Below are 19,173 nucleotides of genomic sequence, written 5' to 3' on the forward strand. Positions count from 1 at the left end.
CAATTTTGGAATTTTAGACCCTTACTATAAAATTTTATATGCTTAGCAGGTATAATTCAGAGATAAGTAAAAACAATTTTTTTTCAGCTCGAACTAGAAACTACAAAAAAAACTATTATTCAGTGGACTATATTATACTTGGCCCTACGGGAAGGAGTGGGGGGTGAAGGACTTAATATTTCAATTTGATTTGACGACTTTAACTTAAGAAAAAAATAGACTACGATGACCTAAATTATTTTTCACAATTAGAGCTTTAGCTTTGTAAGTCATTGAGACTAAGTATATAATGCACGGAATACCTTTTTAACTAGTTAAAATTCTAATTATAACGTTTTACAGCATGCTAATACGTATAAACAATTCTTTAGGCATTAATCAAGAAAAGCCCCCAAATTAATTATAATTGTTCTTACACCGACATATATGATTTTTTGACTCCCTAACCTTATTTTTCCATTAAATTGTAGATTATTATAATCAAGAAAATTTCTTTTAAAGAATTTTTTTAAGATTGTACCATTATTCAGAGTTAGACCAATGGGTTCTAAAGTTTATTAATTAACTATATTTGTGTCTGTGCTTTTTCCACTTCCTCGTTTTATATATGATTTGTCCTATGCAACACCTTTTTAAATAGAGATTTTGTGCTAATAACAACTTATCCCATTAGATTAAAAAATAGAGAGTAAGTATAATGTTAACTTTGTTAATAGATATCTCTCTCTTTCAAGAGGTCAAAGCAGAAAACTTTTTTATGCTATTAAAATATTCAGATGTTCTGCACCAGCAGGCTTTAATGTAGGATTTATAAGAAAGTTCCGTGTTTCTGTGCCTTCCTGTGGTATAGCTTTTCCACTACCATTCTTTTTCTCTTACAATAATACACCGCCAGTACATTAAAGACTAATATAATTGCAACCGACGGGCAGCTTATGATCAAAGCATATTTTAGTAGGTTTCCATTCCTTAAAGTAGCTAACACCCCCTTAAAAATTAATCTAAGTATTACAATACTTTTTTCTCAAATATTAGAAACCTTTTTAGTACTTCTGTCATTCTTTTTTAAAGTTTTACGTCCAGCAGTAACCTAAAAAATATTTCCTTCTCAACAACCACTGGTTAAAAAAAATAATAATACGTCTACTTTGGCTTCGCCTTGGTTTAAACCATGTTTCTTTCTAAAGTTAATGTTTATCCTTTCCTAAGTTATGTAGTTATTCATTTAATTACAATTTTATATTATAAAATAGCGTGTGTGCCTGGGTGTGGATTTTACAAATATCCACCAGAGTAATCGTAATTAGGAGAACTTTTAAGTTTCTTGAAGTTCCTTCCATTCTTTAAATTTATCTAACAATATAAAAATAACGCTGTCAAGAAAAAAGTTTATTTTAACGATTCCCTTAAGTTATATTTTTACTATACTAACAAGTTACTTAAGGGCTCTTTATTGTGAATTAACGAATTCGTTAGTCGGGAACTCATAACCCTGTTATACTAATATGGTAGGATACAGGTCATTAAATAAATATGAATTCGAATAAAAGAACTTTTGTGATCTTTTAAAACAGAAATAGGTTTATTACTCAAAGTTTTGCTTTTTTAATGCTAGTGTTCAACTATTATAGAGATATTTACTTTTATCCTCCTAATTTTTACGGAGTTGCCGGTAACTTGCACTTCATGAGGAATAAAAGGAATTAAGGGCACTACTCCATCGTCGCTCGATAAGTGAATAGAGTTACATTCCTTTGAGGAAATTTTAGAAAATGCCTTATGAGCCCTGTTGTGGATGCACAATAAAGCGGGAAAGTTTAGAAAGCTATAAGTGACACGTGAGCAACAAAGAAAAGTTTTATCCAGTCCAATAACCCTAATGAGAAATGAATGTTACTCCACGTAAATGTATGTAAAAGAACGTATATTTACTTACAAGTGGGTAAAATTAAAATTGCTGCTGAAAGCATTAGGCCCAATTTCGGTAATAGGGTTTTTATAAAGGTTCCTTAATGACATTAAACAAAACCCTTAAATACATGTCGTTTATATAAATAAATCAAATAGTATGACTTAAATAGCTATTTAAGTCTTAGTAAATACTACCAGAAATTATTTTTATAGATGAACATAAACACTTACAGGTAGGTTAGCTGTCCCAACATAGAAATGGCTTGGGAAGAAACTGATTTAATTTTATTATCTAACAGACTTCTGTGTTAAAACTATTAATAAGTGAAAGAAAATAGCATTTACTTTGAAATTATTATAAAACCAATTTCGCAACTTTGCTTAATGTAAGAGACAATGAAATTTGAATATAAATAAATTTGCATTAAGTGGAATGAAGAAAATTTTATAGATGTGAATTTTAATAACTAGGGCCATCGTACTACCAAGTTATTATAGTTGAATTTGCATGAAACATAAAAATTATACCCAAAATTGCTAATTTGAGACTAATACCGGAGACATTCTTATTTTTCCAAATAGAGATAAGAAAAATTTTAATAACATAATAATAATAAGTTCACAAAGATATCCATATTATTATTACAAGTTTTTTTTAAGCTATATTCCTTTATTATCATTAACTTTAAAAAGAATTTAAATACTTTTTTCCATCACTTTAAAAAAAATAAATTTAAAGTTTCAAGTGTAAAAAGTAAAAAGTAAGTATTGCATAGAGAAGGAAAAGTTTATCTACTAAATATTGTAGCCTTTAAACTTATTAAATTTCTTTATTAAAGCTAATTATTTTTTTATTTAAAGTTCATAATTAAATAATTATTTGTACCATCATAAAAAAACTACAGTTAACTGTGCCTATTAGTATTTTAACTTTATCTACATGTTACTAAACTTAAATTTTAAACTTACAACATTTGTAGTTTATGTAGCCCCTTGAACGTTTAACCACATATTTTAATAATTTTATTGTGGTGTAAATTCCTTTAAAAAATATTTATAGGATAAGTAATTTATATAAGCCCGTTAAACCTTAATACAATAAACTTTACAAAAATAACTTGTAAAATTCTATTATATTAAGTTTTTTTTATAGCTCTAAAACACATAAAACGGGGTTACTTTCACGATAAAATACTTCTGACAAGCCAAATTTACGGAATATATATTTTTACAAAAGTGTTAACGCCGAAAGATTAGAAAATGCGCCACCAGAAACTGACTCAATGGAGCAGTTATATAGGTACCTAATCATATATCATAATAGTAAAAAAATTAATAGAAATATATTTCTTTTGGTTAAATGGACAGTAGCTAGGTATTACTTACAAAGTTTTATATCATAACAAGATCTTAATATATATTTTCATCATGTAAAAGTAGGGTTTAGATATAGCTCTCTAAATGTTTTTTTAAAGAAAGTTAATATTGTCCACAATCCAAAAACTAAATCTTTCAATGAAATAATGAACATTTATAAATAAATTTTATTTATAAGGAAGGCTCTGCCAAACTAAAACATTACATCGATATTCTAGTCGGAAATTATGGTATTTTAGTTTTTTATTGAAAAAAGTTATTAACTAGTCAGTACTCTGTTTATTATACTAAAAAAAAAACTTTTTGTCACTATTATTGCAGAGTACTAGCAATATACCTATAAATTTGCATAAATTAAAATTTACAACTCGGTTAAGTTGATATGCTCTTTAAGAAATCTACCATCCATCGAACCAAGTTGGTTACTTCCTAAATTTCTAAAGCAAGAATATATTTAAGTACAATTAACAATTGTTAATTATTTTAACAAAATAAAATATAAAGTTGATGATTTTAATATAATTTTTGAGCAGTGAGCTAAACTTCTTCGTAAGTAGTTAATTTAAATTAAAGTAACTTAGAGAGAAAAAATTTATACTATACATATCCATTACTTACAAATAAGTTAAATTTGGTAAACAAAAATCCGCACAGTAGGGCATCGTTGCGAGCCTGTTTCAATGAAGGGATCTATGCGTGGTATCGAGTTAAAAAGAGCTAATGGAGGTACGGGTTAAATTATTGCTTCATTGAAGTATTTTATTAAAGAGCTTGGCAAACTAGCCCAATAGCGTTTACAATTAAATTATAGACCACATATTAATCTTTTATATCTCATCATAACATCTGTAGCTTGAGACTATATAACTATATCCTACAACTTCTAACTAGCAGAGTAATTTTTAGTTAACGTAAAGTATAAGAGGCGGTTACAGAGCTCGTTGGTTTCCTTAAAGAAAATTTACAACTTTTACTAAGGTAATATTTTAAGACAGGTATACTAATCAATAAGATATTATAAAGCATTTTTAGCCTATCATTATGTTATTTCGTAAAAAGATTATTCTTCGCGATATTTATATTTATTTGCTGGTCCCACAGTGTTAGAAAAATAAAAAATTAAGAATATAATATGAAAGTTCATGACAAAAAAGCTCTTATAAAAAATTTAAAAGTTTTAAGTTAGCAAAAGCAGCTTCTTCAATCCTTTCGATGCTATTATCATCAAGATACCTGGATTGTTAACGTTTATAATGATTACCGGGCACTTTACATTACAAACTAGCTTGAAACATTCGACCAGCTAGCCTGTGCTAATTCTTTCAGGGGACTAGTGAACATACATATGAAAGGATTCTCTTCTTTAAAGAGAACTTTTAAATCTCTACTTCGGTCTTAAATATCATATACAATCTACAAGTACAAGACGTAAAAAGTCAAAGAGTTAGGCACGAAAAACTTACAAACGTTCTAGACTTTCAAGACCGTCAAACATATTATTTCTAATCACTCTTATGATGTTTTTTTCTAAATTCCTTTATAAAAAAAAAAGTATTTTTTAAAAGCTACGTCAAGTTTAAATAAATTTTTTTTCTCTGAAATAATTTTGGGTAGGTCAAACTCTGTGATGTCAACATTTTTAAAGTTACTAACTACAATTTCGTCTAACTAGATTTTGTTTTTGAGATTGTCTGTATAATTTAAATAATTTTAACGGGTAATTAAAAAGATAAAGCTTTTTACTGTAAGGTTTTTATACTCAACTACATCGAGACAATACGAATATACACTTAAAAACTTACAATGTTTGCAAGTTAACTAAATTTTTAAAAACTTGATTTTCAATGGAACTAAGTTCATTATTTCCTAAATTACTTAAAATTACAGTTAACAACGTAGTTTCGGAAATTGTAGAAAGATATTATTCATCTAATTAAGTATTCTCTTTTTAGTGATAATTAAAGTCAACAGACTATTGACAGTGATGTTAATTTACTCAACGAAGCTCTCTATAATCACAATATGAGGTATTCAGGCCATGACAAGATTTTGATAACATTTTTTTTTGTATAAAAACAACTTGTTATAAAGCTCTCTATAATCAACAATATGAGGTATTCAGGCCATGACAAGGTTTTAATAATTTTTTTTTGTATAAAAACAACTTGTTATAACTAAATAAGTTTTTTTTTTAAAAAAAGAGAGGAGAAAAACTTCCAAGTTGGTAAAGGTACTAAGAAGTCGTAAAAATCTAAACAGTTAAGTAAATTAAACTTGCCACAGCTTTAACATTAAATTGTTTAAAGGCGCGGAATATATCTATAGTACTAGTACAATATATATATATAAATGAGATAACACAAGAATGCTCCGAGATACATATATAAATATAGTACTAATTCTATTACACACCCAATTAGATTGAGCATGCATTCTTCGGAGAAAAGGTAATGTATTTGTGCCATCACTCATTATGTGTCATAGATGATTTATGATTACTATATTTTAAGCCCTTCTAGATCGCTGAAGGAATTAGTCTTTATTAACTTAATTTGATTGCCGTATAAGCTCCTTCAAAAATAACAGTCAGTCGGTGTATATTGCTTGCTTTATCGTATAATATTCTAATGGTCATCTTATAACAGTTAAACTATGATTCCTGTAAATCCTTCTGGGGTAAAATAGTAATGAAAAACTGACGATAGGAAGTTGTTTATTATGTTAAAGTTAATAACAGTTTTTTTCATAAATATTTTTTTTTAGTATAAACCTTCACGATTCTTTTTAAAAATATAAGGTAAATATCACTCTAAATAGTTGCTTTAATAATTGGATTTTTATATAGTTAATTAAGAATTACTGCTATGGAGTTGACATGAATAAATTAAAGCGTTACTTTGATAAAATAAATGGAAAGAAACTAACAGAAATAAATGAAGTGCAGAATTAAATTACAGGATTCTAAGGTTCTTTAGGTCCTTAAATAAGTTTTCGCCAATAGCAGTGGTTTCATTGCTACCCAAGTTTCTTTAAAAATTATTTTATAAGCGTATACTATCTTCAAATAGTAAGCTTTAACAGAAAGGGTATAATATAAATTTTGCATAAACAGGAAAGATATGGTTCAAGAAAGCCAAGGAAAATCTAATATAACTTCTATAAGTTTCTCGCTCGAAAGCTTTACTTAATAGCCAAATTTATGATGTACTACGATCTTTAATAAGGACAACGTATCAACGGCATTAATGTACCATCCTAAGATAAGCATATTTGAACTGCATAAAACTAAAAGTTTTATCATTCTATGTACAGATTCATCTATTTGCGAATGATTACTATGGAGCTTTATTAAATTAATAAAACTTCTATTATATTAGCGCTCCCTATCTGAAATAGGCCCGTATTCATATCCAATTGTTTAATGGCCACATGCATTTAGACTATGTAAAAAGAACCATAAAATCTACTTAGTTCCACTTTTTGTGAAGATAAAAGGGCTTAAAAAGTTTAGTAAACTTATAACGTACAAATTATTTAGTGTGGTAAGCTCTTTAAATGCTTTTTCGCCGAGATAAGTAATTTTACTTTAGGTAATTTCTCTGAACAAGCATAATTGTTAGTTCTTACAATATTCAAACCTTTACAGGAGGACTTACAAAGAGCGTACGCTTGAGGGTAGCTCCTTACCAAAAGGAGGAAATGTAAAGAAGGAACAGTGCGACCACTTTCTAGATTTTATAAAATTATTAACGCTATCTAAATTTATTATTTACTAAAATAGATGTATTAGAGAATAAGGTTAACTCTATAATTATTATACAGTTAATTTTTCAAAACAATTTAAAGTATTGTTTGACTAAAGTATGTCAATACATTGATTTAAAAGAGAGTGATACCAGTTACATTCCTCATATTAATATAATTATATACGTGTGTTTTCCTAAAAAGTCTCCATATGTACAAGTAAGTAAATTACATAAAAAAGTCTGTAAGAGGGTCGTCACATTCAGAGTGGGAGATAGCCCTAAGTGTTAGTGCCCCAAGGAAAAGGGGGAGTAGAAAGCTCATAGTTGTAAAAAAATTTATTGATTCTTTTCAGCTTTAGCTCTATAGACTAAGGTCCTCAAAAAAACCGTAAACAGATGGCAAAAAGCACAATGAAAAACCGAGCTTGCTCATTAATAATAATATACAGATATATATAGAAAAAAAATAATGTTTAAGAAACAATCTTGCGTTTCTTAATCTAGCAGAATCTTAGATTTATGTTGCCAGAAATAAAAATATTGTAGTTAGAATGTGGCCCATTATAAATTTATTTTGCGCGCAGACAAGTGGATTACCTCGACTATGGTAACACAGGAAAACTTCAAAGTTAAAAATGATAACAAAAACTGAAATTGGAAGGAAGTATGCCTATTATGAATACCTTAACACACTATTATATTAAGTTAGTTACTTAGATTAACCAATAATTATTTAAATAAAATGCTAACAAACATAACTTTTTTAATTAGCGAGTAGAATAGCATTTAGGAATACCCTTTGAAAATTATATAATAGAAAATATTCGTAATATACTTTGCCCCTTAAATTAATGATACTATCCTTCTTTGAACATATATGAACGGTGTATAAAGGAAAGTATTTTTTCTGTTAACCTTTTTTTAAAACATGTTTAAATAGTAGTTACTAATGGCAGTTTTTGGCGATTAGATCTCTTTTTTACTAATCTTTTATATAACTCGATTTGTGTATTACCTTTAATCTTGTAGTTAAGAAAAGTGGTTTAAAAATTCTACCAAAATTATAACTAATTTTATAAACATGATTTAATATTTAATAAACTAAAAATGTAGCAAAAAAGCTTTTTAATAGCCAATAGTTTTAAATATTTTTATGAACGAAATGATGCTATTAATCACATAATTTATGCATAGCGTTTTAACCTTAAACAATTTTTAAACCAATTAAATTTTGCGGTTAAATATAATTTAATAAAAAATTAAAAATAGACAATAAACCTAAACTAAACGCTTTTTAAAAATCTAAAGAGTTAAACTTTGTTCCATTATCGAAGGAGACATTTTTGTCACCCAACAAAGTTTCTTTACCAGAATTGCAAAAAAACGTTAACTAAGATTTTTGATTTTAAAATTTCTCGTTAAGCTATATAGGAGCCCAAAATGTATATTTTATAAAGTAGTGGATAGTAAAAGGTATAAAATATATTTAGTTGTATATGAACGATATTTACAAGCATGATAGGAAGAACATACAGTACAAAATATACATTTTTAATTTACAAAGAACTTAAATATTTAGTACACATAAAACCCACTAAAATTGGGTACATCTAGGTTAGCAAAGGAAGCTTAGCAAATCTTTAAAGATTTTCAAACATTTATTTAATGGGCTAGTCCAACTTGAAAATATTGCCCACACGAGAAAACCAAGTAGAACTCTTTACAATATTAATAACTCTCCACAAATAATACGCTTATACAAATATAAGAAACAATTTTATTTCAAGGGGTCTTTACTTAAGTTCAAAAAAGGAATAGAATTTATGTAATAAATAGGGACTTTTTTGCCTCAAACTATAGGATAGGATGATATAAAAATAACTAGTGGTTACAAGTTCCACAAATAGAAGTGACAGTTTTTGGATTCTAAACTGGTAGATTCTTTGTGTGCCATAGGATATCTATTTATGACACCAAAAGTATTAGAGAATTTTATCATTTTTTTATTTCAAGTGGATGGAAGAGCTACCGGTTTTAAAATTTAAAAGTTCAAAAAAAAAATTTCTCGCTCAGTAATACTTATATATTAATTGAGAATTTTGGGAATTATAAACATACAGCTTATACATAATAAGGAAAACTTATTTGATTCCGTTAAAAAAACTGCAATAAATGATTCTTTTTGTTACGAACAAACAATTTATTTTATTTTTTTAATAATTTGAGTGCTTTTATTTTTACTTTACTTCGGACTGGGGGGTTTTATTATATTTTTAAAAACCTGCTTATAACCACGGTTTAAGTAATAATAAGGAACCTAAAATAATTTTTGTAAATGTAACTAACTTAGAGTAACATTAAACACACTTAGTAGTGGTTGCCCAAAGGATTTAAGTTGCTAAATATAATGTTTTGGAATGTATCTTCTCATGCTTTCTTCTAATTGCAGCATTAACAAAAATCAAAAAGCCTCAATTTGCAAATACATAAGTATTCATAAAAATTTTTATACCCATGCAACCTTAATTGCTTGTTATCTTTAATATGAGCTTTACTAATATTTTTTTTTTAGTAACTTTTTGAAGTTGGTAGCTACATACATTAATTATACAGATTTTAATAATAGGTTAAGCATACACGCGTAAACTGAAAAAAGTTTGATATCATATATTGTTTGATAAATTATACACATGTTAAGAAGCGCTCGAGCAAGATGTATGACACCTTTAAACAACGTACTCGTTTAAGAGATTAATTGCCGAATGCAATGCAAAGTAACATAGTAAAAGAGTTCTGGTTTTACTCTTTTCATTCTGAATTTATCATTCATGCTCTACAATTTATTCTGAAGAGATATATGAAAAAATATTTTTTTTATTGATTTGCGTAAATCCTCTGTAATTTCTAGCTCAGAGAGCTCGGTTTCGAATGATAACGTATAAAATTTAGCGTAGTTCATATTCAGTTTCCGGAGTTTTCTCATAATTTATATATATAAGTACCCGCAGAGCTATACAAACAAGAAATGTGCGCTTAAATCTTAGACAGTCCGGAGTAGTTCGCCTATCCAGGATTTGTATTTGGGTTCTTGAGCCTACCGGTAATTTAGTTGCTTATTAACACGTTCTTAACCGCAGAAGCTTGTTTTGTTGCGTCCCACAGTTATATAATTACCGCACGCACATTTTATACAGACGTAATTATGTGGGTTGCCGTTTAGGCCCTAACCCTAACGCATAATACTTGATACCGTCAAGTTAGTTGCTTATCGAGGATGACGCTTAGGTGTTTAGCCTTAGAACTACATGGGATCTAAAAACCTTGGAAAGCTAGAGACGACGGGTGTGTAGTTCTTCTTATGATGAAAATAGCACTACTTTTCTTTACATTAATAGTGGCCTTCCACTGCCTAAATCAATTAGCAAGTGTGCTTTTATATGGAGTTTAGGAGTTTCCATAATAATGAGGGACTCGCGTACACTGCAATGGCATCGGCGTAAATGGTGACGGGGGTGTGAGAAATTAAAGGGATTCGAACACCTCGCGGGTACAACGCAAAGGGCGGAGGCAATAGCAGAGAGTTAAACAAACACCAGCTGTCAGTGGACGGTATAAGACCAGCGCGGTGCCAAATCTCACGTGAGACCACATTGAAACAATGCCAGTATACATAGTAGAGGGTAAACAAAGTGTGCGTAGTTTGCAAAGAAAATTCTCGGGTCAAACGCGGTTAAAGGCTTTAAAGTTTCGAATTGTCTACTCAAAAAAGCGCAAGAGGTGTTGTGTTGTCGTTGAGTGGCCTTTCCGAAATCCCTATTGGAATTCTGAAAACGCTACCTGTGTCTCTATAAACTCTGCCAGTGGCGTTGTAATGCCTGACGAAAGGCTAATAATGAGGCGATATTTACTGGGGTCTGGTAAAGTCTCAAGTAGCGTTGCAACAGTGGTTCTTTTTAATCGTGGAAGGGAGGTACCAAGAGACGCAGTTAAATTTGCAAAACAGGAGAGCTTGTTAATTACCATCAGCATAAATTTGATAGCATCTCGTAATAATGTCTTTGGGGTTGAATGCTTCCGGTTGAGAAATTGCAAAGATTAGAAGAGTCATTTCATCAGTTCTGCTCTGTTTTATAAGTCCGTCGCCAACGGTTGAGGGTCCATGCATTATTTCGCCTTCAACCCTGAAGGTATTTAAGTGAAAGACTGCAATGAGCAGGAGGAGGGCTGACACAAAGCGCTAATATTTATCTTCGCGCTTTCAGTTACAATTACGCCATTATTAAGTGCCAGAGGTTCCGTCTGGCTATTATTATTTCGTTTGACAAAGCGCAAAAAAGATAGTAGTTCCTTCGTCGGCCGCTACAGACACGTTTTGCAGTTTTGCCTCCTGGCGACTATTGTGAAAAGCGGTCAGCTTTTTTCTGATGTATCTGTGAAGGTTTAACATCAGTTTGTAGGGACAGCGACTATCAACCGGTTGCGATTACAGGTCTAATATATATTTGGTAGACGATCAGGGCTATGTACAACTTCGTGTCAGAGTTAATAGCTGTCAGTGCGCCCTTTATACTATTAACAGCATTTTCTGCCAGGAAGAAAGTCGGAGGGGTAAGAATATTTTATGATTGATGTAAGAAATAAAATTTTAATTAACTTGTGTGCTACTGTTAGCATAGGTTAACTACTTATAGTCTAGTAGAGCTATTATATATAGTCAATTAACTGGAGGAGACAATGCTCGCTTTATTTCCCTAACCTTAACCCGAACACAATAAAGTTTTATATCCTATAGCCATTTAAAAATTGAAAACTCAAGTTAAGTCCTGTTAAGATTAAATAGTAAAAAATTCCGAGCATTAAATTAATTAGATTAAAGCACTTTTAAATAAATTACATCTTTCAGTAACACTATTTTGGTATAATATAAACCAAATAAAATTGTAAGCTATTATTCAATCATTATAAAAATAATAAAAGTTAGGCAGTATTAATTATATTCGGCTCGCTGTCCGCCTGGTTAAGTATTTAATTTTTGAAGAAGTAGTGAATTACTAAAAATAATTTGAGTAATTATTCTTTATTATTATAAGTCTGTTTGGCTGTTTGTTTAATAGTATCTTATCTATTAACTGTAAAGATTATTTTTATATGCTTAATTTTTTCAACAAAAAAAAAAAAGAATTATATGCACGATACGCCTTGATACTCTTCGCTCTATGATAAATTGGGTTTATGAGAGAATTAAATCAAAAATAATACGCTGAAGCAGAGCTACACCTCGAGCGAAAACCAGAACTTTGAAAACTGATATATTTTGAAATATTTCTTTAATTAAAATTATGGAATGCCTTCCCTTTAACCATCGTTTTAAAGCTAAATTCTTCTACTTCTTAAACAGATTAAATTTCTAAATGAGATGACGGTATGGCTGCTATCATCATAAATAATATAATTAAAACGTTTTAATGAAAAGCTTGAGAAACTAGTGATTGTACAGGCGAACCAAGTTCCGCAATCAGGAGAATGCTCTAAGCGGACTGTACCTTTGAAAGCTAGCACATTGTTTAACAGAGCGATCTTGATAAAACCTGAACATAAGGTCCTTCAGGCTATTTAGCATTCCTCTTTACATCATGTTTTACTAAGGCACCATTAGGATAGTACCATTCGAATAAAGTTGACGAGGATTTATATGTAATCGAGAGCCCGGTATACGACTGCTTGTTCTGGGTAATTCTGAGGTAATTACGCCTTTAATGCCAGGTTCCCCCATTAAAGGGAATGTTGTGCCCCTTTAGTAAAGTAACGTGAGTACTTATGCATTCTCTTCGTTTGTGGTAGCGCCAGCCTAAAGACGGTAAGGCCAATTTTTTTAATATTAATTAATGACCAGAAAGTTTTAATATTTCTTTGTTTTGACAATACTAAGCCCCTTTTTACCAATGTCTAATCGCTTCCGTTTGCGCGACGTTCTTGCTCAAACTGAATAGATTTTAAGCAAGCTCTTAACACAGCCAGTAGTTACATTAAAATATTAGTTTTAATATATGTTCCTAAACCTCAGGAATGCGAAAGTACAGTAGTATCAGGTTGGAAAGGGACTGTACTAGGCCAAAAAGGCGTAACTCTGATAGAGTAATCAAGAAAAAGTTATTCAACTCATTCATCATGAGGCTAGTTAATAAAACGTCTAAGATCTTGTTACAACTTTAAAAGAGTCTTATGTTCAAGGGTGGAAATGCAGAGAATAGATTGACCTCGCTATCCAAAACTTTAAAGAAACTGAGGACTTCCAACGGTAACGATATTCTACTAAAACCCGTAAAGCTGAAACAAGATCTTTGCAGGACAGTCAGTGACGTCTTTAAACATCACCTTAAAAACTGGAATAAATAGACATATTCATTAAATAAGGAAGTTAAATCCCGATTCGAAGAAATACCTATTACAACATCTATCGATATAACCTCCCAGAAATTTTTTTGGAATGAGTTTCAAAAGTTTGTACGGTTTAAATGAGGTTTCGTTCTCTGCAGATGCCACAATTCTAGATATAATAGAGATCTTTATCTCCGTTCTGGGTCAATGAAACTCGGTATACCTGTTCACATATCATGAAGATTCCATAATGCCCACCCAAGATTTGGAAATTCTGGGAAAAAATTGTTAGCTCACTTTTATAATATAAGACCGAGTCCTTAAATGTAAATTAATTGTGGAATTTCCTTTTATTTTTAAATCGGACAACTTAAAAATTGTGTCAGCGGAAGTTATGCAAAAATATATTTCCATTTGGACTTGCCATCTGAAAACAATCACAGGGGCCCGAACAATTAACGTGTTAAATATTCTATGATAAGTAGACGCGGCTGGTAGAATTAAGTTTGATATCGAAGTTATTTAACCTTCATGTAAAAAACATACTTTTGTTAAAAAAGTAAATGCTTGTAAAGGTACTACAGAAAAGTAATAAGGTAGTAACTATCTACCCAAAATTCCGAGTTTATTATTGTTAAATCCTTTTAGTTTCTGAAAAATATACTTTTGCTACTGTTTGCTAGCAATCTCAGCTTATAAATTTTTTTTATCATATAATATAATTATATTTTTTAACATATTATTTTTTTCTTTTAGTAAGTGATGAATACCTTTTTGAAGAGAGCGTTCTTATTATTAGAATTTTGACTTAAATTTTCGTACTATAGCTTTGTTAAGTTATCTCCATCAGAAAAATTACTATCTCAATTTTAACACAATATGAAGAATTCTAGCCGTATCAGTACACAACACAGTGAAGAAAAGGTTTATATAAAGAAAGACGTAGTTTAAATTTTCTTAAATAATGCCCACGTAAATTTTAAAATCGCCGTAGGCGATTTTCTCTTACCTGTTTGGGAGTTGTGTGAGAGTAATTATAAATTAATTGCTTTGTAATGAGAATGGGATTAGCGTGTTACTTCCATTATTACTCATTGTAACCCCCTCTTCCGTAAATTTTTTTGAAAAAATTAGTAAGTTTTATAAAAAAATTACTTAATTTTTTTTAAAAAAAAAATAACATAATAAACGTTAACGCTCTTCTTGTTTCAGTACACTCTCAAGTTGAGTGATACGTTTCAATTCATCTTGCAACGCGCTGTACAAAACATGTTCAGTATAAGCGTTCTAATAAAGAAATAAGCTTTAAAGTGGGTGCGAGTAATAAAAATAGAGGAAATACTTCAGCCTTTCTCAAAAGTCCTCTTAGAAGTAAAACTGCTTTGTGGCAGTAGAGACGACCGGCGGCTGCACTGTACACTTTGCTGAGCCTCAAAACAGACTCTGCCAGCTTCTCAAAGAGACTACTCAATAAAGATGAGGCCAAGAAAAACGCAAAGTTTCACAGCAAGATTAACTTTTCGTCGTGTTCCCAGCTTGATGCTGAAAGTGCTCGATAGGCTCTTAATAAAAAGTCGACTTCCTGAGAAAAGCACATAGCAGTATTTCAAGAGCTCAGAAAACAAAGGACTACCTTGTCCCAAACACCAAGGAACGAGTGCCACTCTGCGCAGAGCAGCCAGAAGCACGGGTCGGTGATGCCTACATTGCCGATGCATTCCAGCATTTGAGAAGTTTTTTCAGTAAGTGTGCGCCCTGAAAAAAGTTTTTTAAAATCTTAATGAAATATTAATAAAGAAAAATATAATAATAAAAACAGTCGACGCTATTTCCTTCATATTGCCGCACCCTTTGCATGATCAAGTCCAGCAAAAGAGTCAATTGCTACAAGTGCAGGAAAAGATGGATGCGCAGAACACCAAGAGAGGAAATTACCGGCAGGTTGTCCCATTTAGTTCGAAGGTTAACAATTTCGGAAACAGCCTCAAGGCACGTGCACACGTCTTCGAGCTGAAGGCTGACGGTAAGTAGGTTTTCCCATATTCTCCAATGAGAACGGTTGCATTTCAGACCTTCCTTATAAGCAGTTTGCGCACCATTACTACAGTTAAGTCGCTATTAACAAAATAACATATAGAAAGCGTTGACCCTCACATTTCCTCCAGCTTAGTCAATACAGCGCCGAGATTGGACCAGGCCTCTGCATTCTGTGCAGAGAGAAATCACGAGACGCACTACTGGCAAAAGTGTTGCAGAAAAACATCTCTGTCCAAAGAAAGGGCGTGCCGGAACGCACTGGCTGCTAGCGGCCACCTCTTGCAGAACATTGCCGCGCAACCCAAACTAAACCACGTTTCTAGCATCAGAACATTACTTAGTAATAAAAGCAAAGTGCCAAGAAACCCACGAGGGAATATGGGATTGATATTAAGAGCGGTCTGAAAGCACTCAATGCACCTTTCATGCTGGCCAGCCTTCAGATAATGACGCCCCAGAGATCGCATGGCTCTGGTGTACCGATGGCCTGCAATTCCGAAGTTAGCGGGGCGCAGGCAGTGGTTAACAGACGGCTAGTACCGGACGTTTCCCAAGCAGTTTCATATTCGGAATGGTCCCCGGTGATATCGCCTATTGAAGCAAGATGAGGGGCATGCGGAGTAAAGCGAGTCATCCGCAACATGCCCAAGTAACAACGCATGAGCGGCGAGTCCTCCAATGCTAAACGGCACCGGATAACGGCTAAAGCCTTCTCTGTTTCTCCAGAAATGATGTGACTTTTTACGACATCCCCCCATAATTCAAGGCCCTCGAAAAGCTCACGTGCGCTCCTGGAGCAGCCCATCGAGAGCAAGAGATATCCCAGCTCCCGCTAAAAAGACCTGTCAGATGAGCACCGACCAACCGCGGTTGTCGGTTACCCTTAAAGAATGCTTTGGCGGAAAGGCGAGGGCATAGATAAACTTTATGCGCTCTGAAACAGGCCCATCACCGTACTTAGTGTCTTCAAACTGATCTACTAATACCTGACGAGGATGGACTGCTCAGGTCTAGGCCAAGACAAGCAATGCCGATTAAAAAAACCTGCAACTGCAACGCGGCTCTCTCTGCTTTTTTCATATGCTTAGCCTCCAGCCGTGAACGCAGTAGTAGTGCAAATGAACAAATCATCCAGTTATTGTTATTTTTTTCTTCTAAAACTCGCTGGAGAGCAGTATTAAGACCATAAAACTTTTACATTGTGAAACAGATGTTTACGTTAACGTAAGGAAACATCTCATCAGCCGTAAGTCCATGCACTGGGTTGGTGTTCTTTACGTTTACACTGCAAAAACGAGCAACTTTATAGGAGAAACTAAGAACCTTGGTTATTCTGTACCAGGCAGCTAAGACAATAAGCTGGTCATAGAGACCGAGAGAGTGGTGCGGGATTTCCTCCTCGTAACAAACACTGGAATACAGCGTGTCACTCTCTAAAGCCACTTCCTGCGGGCGGTGTCCAGGCTCCTCAGGGGCGCAGCTCTCTTGTAAAAAAAATTAAGAAGGTAAAAGAGGAATATATTTTTTCTAGAAACTGTTGTTTTCCACAAGTAACGTGAGCTGTGGGAGTGGCGCGCTCTGGTATTTGGTACGTTTGCCGAGAAACCCGGTCAACCTCAAATTTAGGCCATTTAAAGCTTTTGCTTTTTCGAGAAAAGTCTTATCCATTGGCGCAAATTAATAAAGCAGCAATAGTATCATATAAAACCACAGCAACCTGCGCCTCAGTCACGTCGTTGTACTGGTAACAGGCACACACGCACTCCAGCAATAATAAGATTGTAAGCTCTTTTCTATTATTATGTAGAAAAACAGAAACTTTAACTAAAGATTTATGAGAAAAAGGAAACCTGCACGGAATCTTTTGGATCCAGCTAGAAGAGAGCGCTATAAAAAATGAGGAGTAATAAGCCATAAACCGTAAAAATCTACTCACCGCTTTCCATGTGGCCAAAATAAATATCACGGAAACTCTGAACGTTATGCTCAAGCATTCTTTGATGAAATAGAAAAGCACGGGCGCGCCACAAGCCTGCAGTCTTGGACAGAGTAGAATTGTATGTTAAAATAATAATAAAGGCAGAAAAATTAATATAGTTACTGAAAAAATAGGCAATAACGGCTCCAAAAGTGCCTCTGCTAATAGAAGCAAAAAAGGTGAAGTAACTAAGCGATAACAACTCTCTCCACATTTCTCTAAAAGCGCCAGACAATCCTTATGTAAGACCTAAAAGAAACACACTTAGCTTGCGATAGTGTAGACTAGACACTGTTATACTTCTGTAGGATAATTAGAATCAAGCTTAATAATATCTGTGAAGTTAAGTTTAAGACCAGGTCCAGTCCAATTTTCCTATAAATGTGTAGCAGGCAAAAAGAAACGTATTTAGTAAACGAATTAAGTACTTGGACGAAAGCTTGAAGGCAGGCTGCTCCCAATATTAAAACGTCAAAGGGATTGTTAGATACAAGAAATAAATTTAACCGTTTAGGTAGGTGTATAAGGATTTCTACAACATACTTTAGTAAAAACTACAAAAAAAACCAAAAATAAAAAGTACCTTTTATATTTTTACTATCTTTAGATAAATATTCAAAAAAATCTAGGGCCACTGAAGATTTTAAAAGCTCTCTGTAATTTGACTTTTTAAAAGATTCGAAAAGTGTTTGAGAGAGCACTAGGATAAGTAGTTAAAACTTTTTGGGAGTTGAATATTCGAAATATTGATCAAATAAACCTGGTAGCTTCAAAGTTGGAGGAAGATCATAATCAGGGAAGAGCAAGGACAGTTGGAGATCATCGCCTATATCACAACCCTCCACAATATTAACCGCCATTTACATAAATACTTTTTTTTTTATACCAGAACAAACTCTGTCGAATACAAACACAAATCAAGAACAATTTCAATAGCTTTCCTAACATAAGGACACCAATGTTGCGGTGTCAATCCTTGCTTTCACTTACGAGGAACAGGAACACCCTCGTGGTAGCAATTTTTGTATTCAGATGGTTACTTGAGTTGACATTTTAAAATGAAATTATATTTTAAGCAACCTTTAATCGCATTTCAACATTTAATAATTATAGTTTTTATAGACAAAAAAACTATCTTTAAAAATTACTAATTAACTGAAACATTATGCCCGAGTTATTTAAACTTTGCAACTAAATAGAGATACACTACGTATTAATATAATGGTGAGAACTTTTAAAATATATAGCTTTCATTGTAAGAGCTGATTTACGTGTAGAGTTTTTTGCTGAGTCAATATTCGCTCTTTGCAAATACTTTTTAATACATTTGGGATTAACTGGAAGAAAATCAAATTATTATATTAAGGGGGCATGTGAAAAGTGGTATAGTTCATGTAGTTTTTATTAATTAATAATATATGCATACCACTATCTCACCATAACTTAGATACGAATATTACACATCATTGCTAATTCTACTTCCTATAACGATGCCTTGTAAAGTTAAGTTATTAAAACTGCATATATCTAATTCTTAATTTTAAATACAAATTTCTTTAAAATATTAAAGATTACAATAAATGTGGTTTAATAGTTTACCAACGATGCTCATAGTTTATGAAGTGCACCTGTAACTCATAAAAAACGTTCTAAACCCGTCACGCTATGTTTTAACTGTTGAAACGAAGAATTTTTAATTCTATTTCGCTCTCATTGTAATTTACAATAAATATTTAACCAAAGCGC

The 19,173-nt window shown here is 32.1% G+C and overlaps 1 protein-coding gene and 2 long non-coding RNA genes across 3 annotated transcripts; all 3 read right to left on the reverse strand.

The window, feature by feature from the left end:
- Positions 1 to 849: 849 nt before the first annotated feature.
- Positions 850 to 1,203, reverse strand: LOC135121559 (uncharacterized). The gene is made up of 3 exons (XR_010279038.1): positions 1,148 to 1,203; positions 1,040 to 1,090; positions 850 to 988 (listed from the first exon to the last, which is right to left on the reverse strand). It is a non-coding gene; the product is annotated as an uncharacterized LOC135121559 (long non-coding RNA).
- Positions 1,204 to 6,242: 5,039 nt separating this feature from the next.
- LOC135121558 (uncharacterized) lies at positions 6,243 to 7,405 on the reverse strand. The gene is made up of 4 exons (XR_010279037.1): positions 7,265 to 7,405; positions 6,945 to 7,016; positions 6,816 to 6,887; positions 6,243 to 6,315 (listed from the first exon to the last, which is right to left on the reverse strand). It is a non-coding gene; the product is annotated as an uncharacterized LOC135121558 (long non-coding RNA).
- A 7,198-nt stretch (positions 7,406 to 14,603) lies between these two features.
- Positions 14,604 to 18,340, reverse strand: LOC135121561 (tetratricopeptide repeat protein 27 homolog). The gene is made up of 24 exons (XM_064045863.1): positions 18,188 to 18,340; positions 18,011 to 18,127; positions 17,856 to 17,959; positions 17,728 to 17,802; positions 17,551 to 17,676; positions 17,386 to 17,488; positions 17,300 to 17,336; positions 17,167 to 17,242; positions 16,985 to 17,108; positions 16,789 to 16,933; positions 16,668 to 16,734; positions 16,494 to 16,613; positions 16,331 to 16,435; positions 16,095 to 16,281; positions 15,990 to 16,040; positions 15,820 to 15,936; positions 15,674 to 15,768; positions 15,567 to 15,619; positions 15,348 to 15,513; positions 15,230 to 15,296; positions 15,046 to 15,167; positions 14,930 to 14,994; positions 14,755 to 14,875; positions 14,604 to 14,699 (listed from the first exon to the last, which is right to left on the reverse strand). Exons 1-24 carry the CDS (start codon positions 18,285 to 18,287, stop codon positions 14,604 to 14,606), a joined length of 2,439 nt encoding a protein of 812 aa, XP_063901933.1. The 5' UTR covers positions 18,288 to 18,340.
- Positions 18,341 to 19,173: the final 833 nt, after the last annotated feature.

The sequence above is a fragment of the Zophobas morio genome, unplaced genomic scaffold (assembly GCF_036711695.1).
Source record: "Zophobas morio isolate AGI-343-1 ecotype UQ-CSIRO unplaced genomic scaffold, CSIRO_AGI_Zmor_V1 ptg000615l, whole genome shotgun sequence".
Classification (NCBI taxonomy): domain Eukaryota; kingdom Metazoa; phylum Arthropoda; class Insecta; order Coleoptera; family Tenebrionidae; genus Zophobas; species Zophobas morio.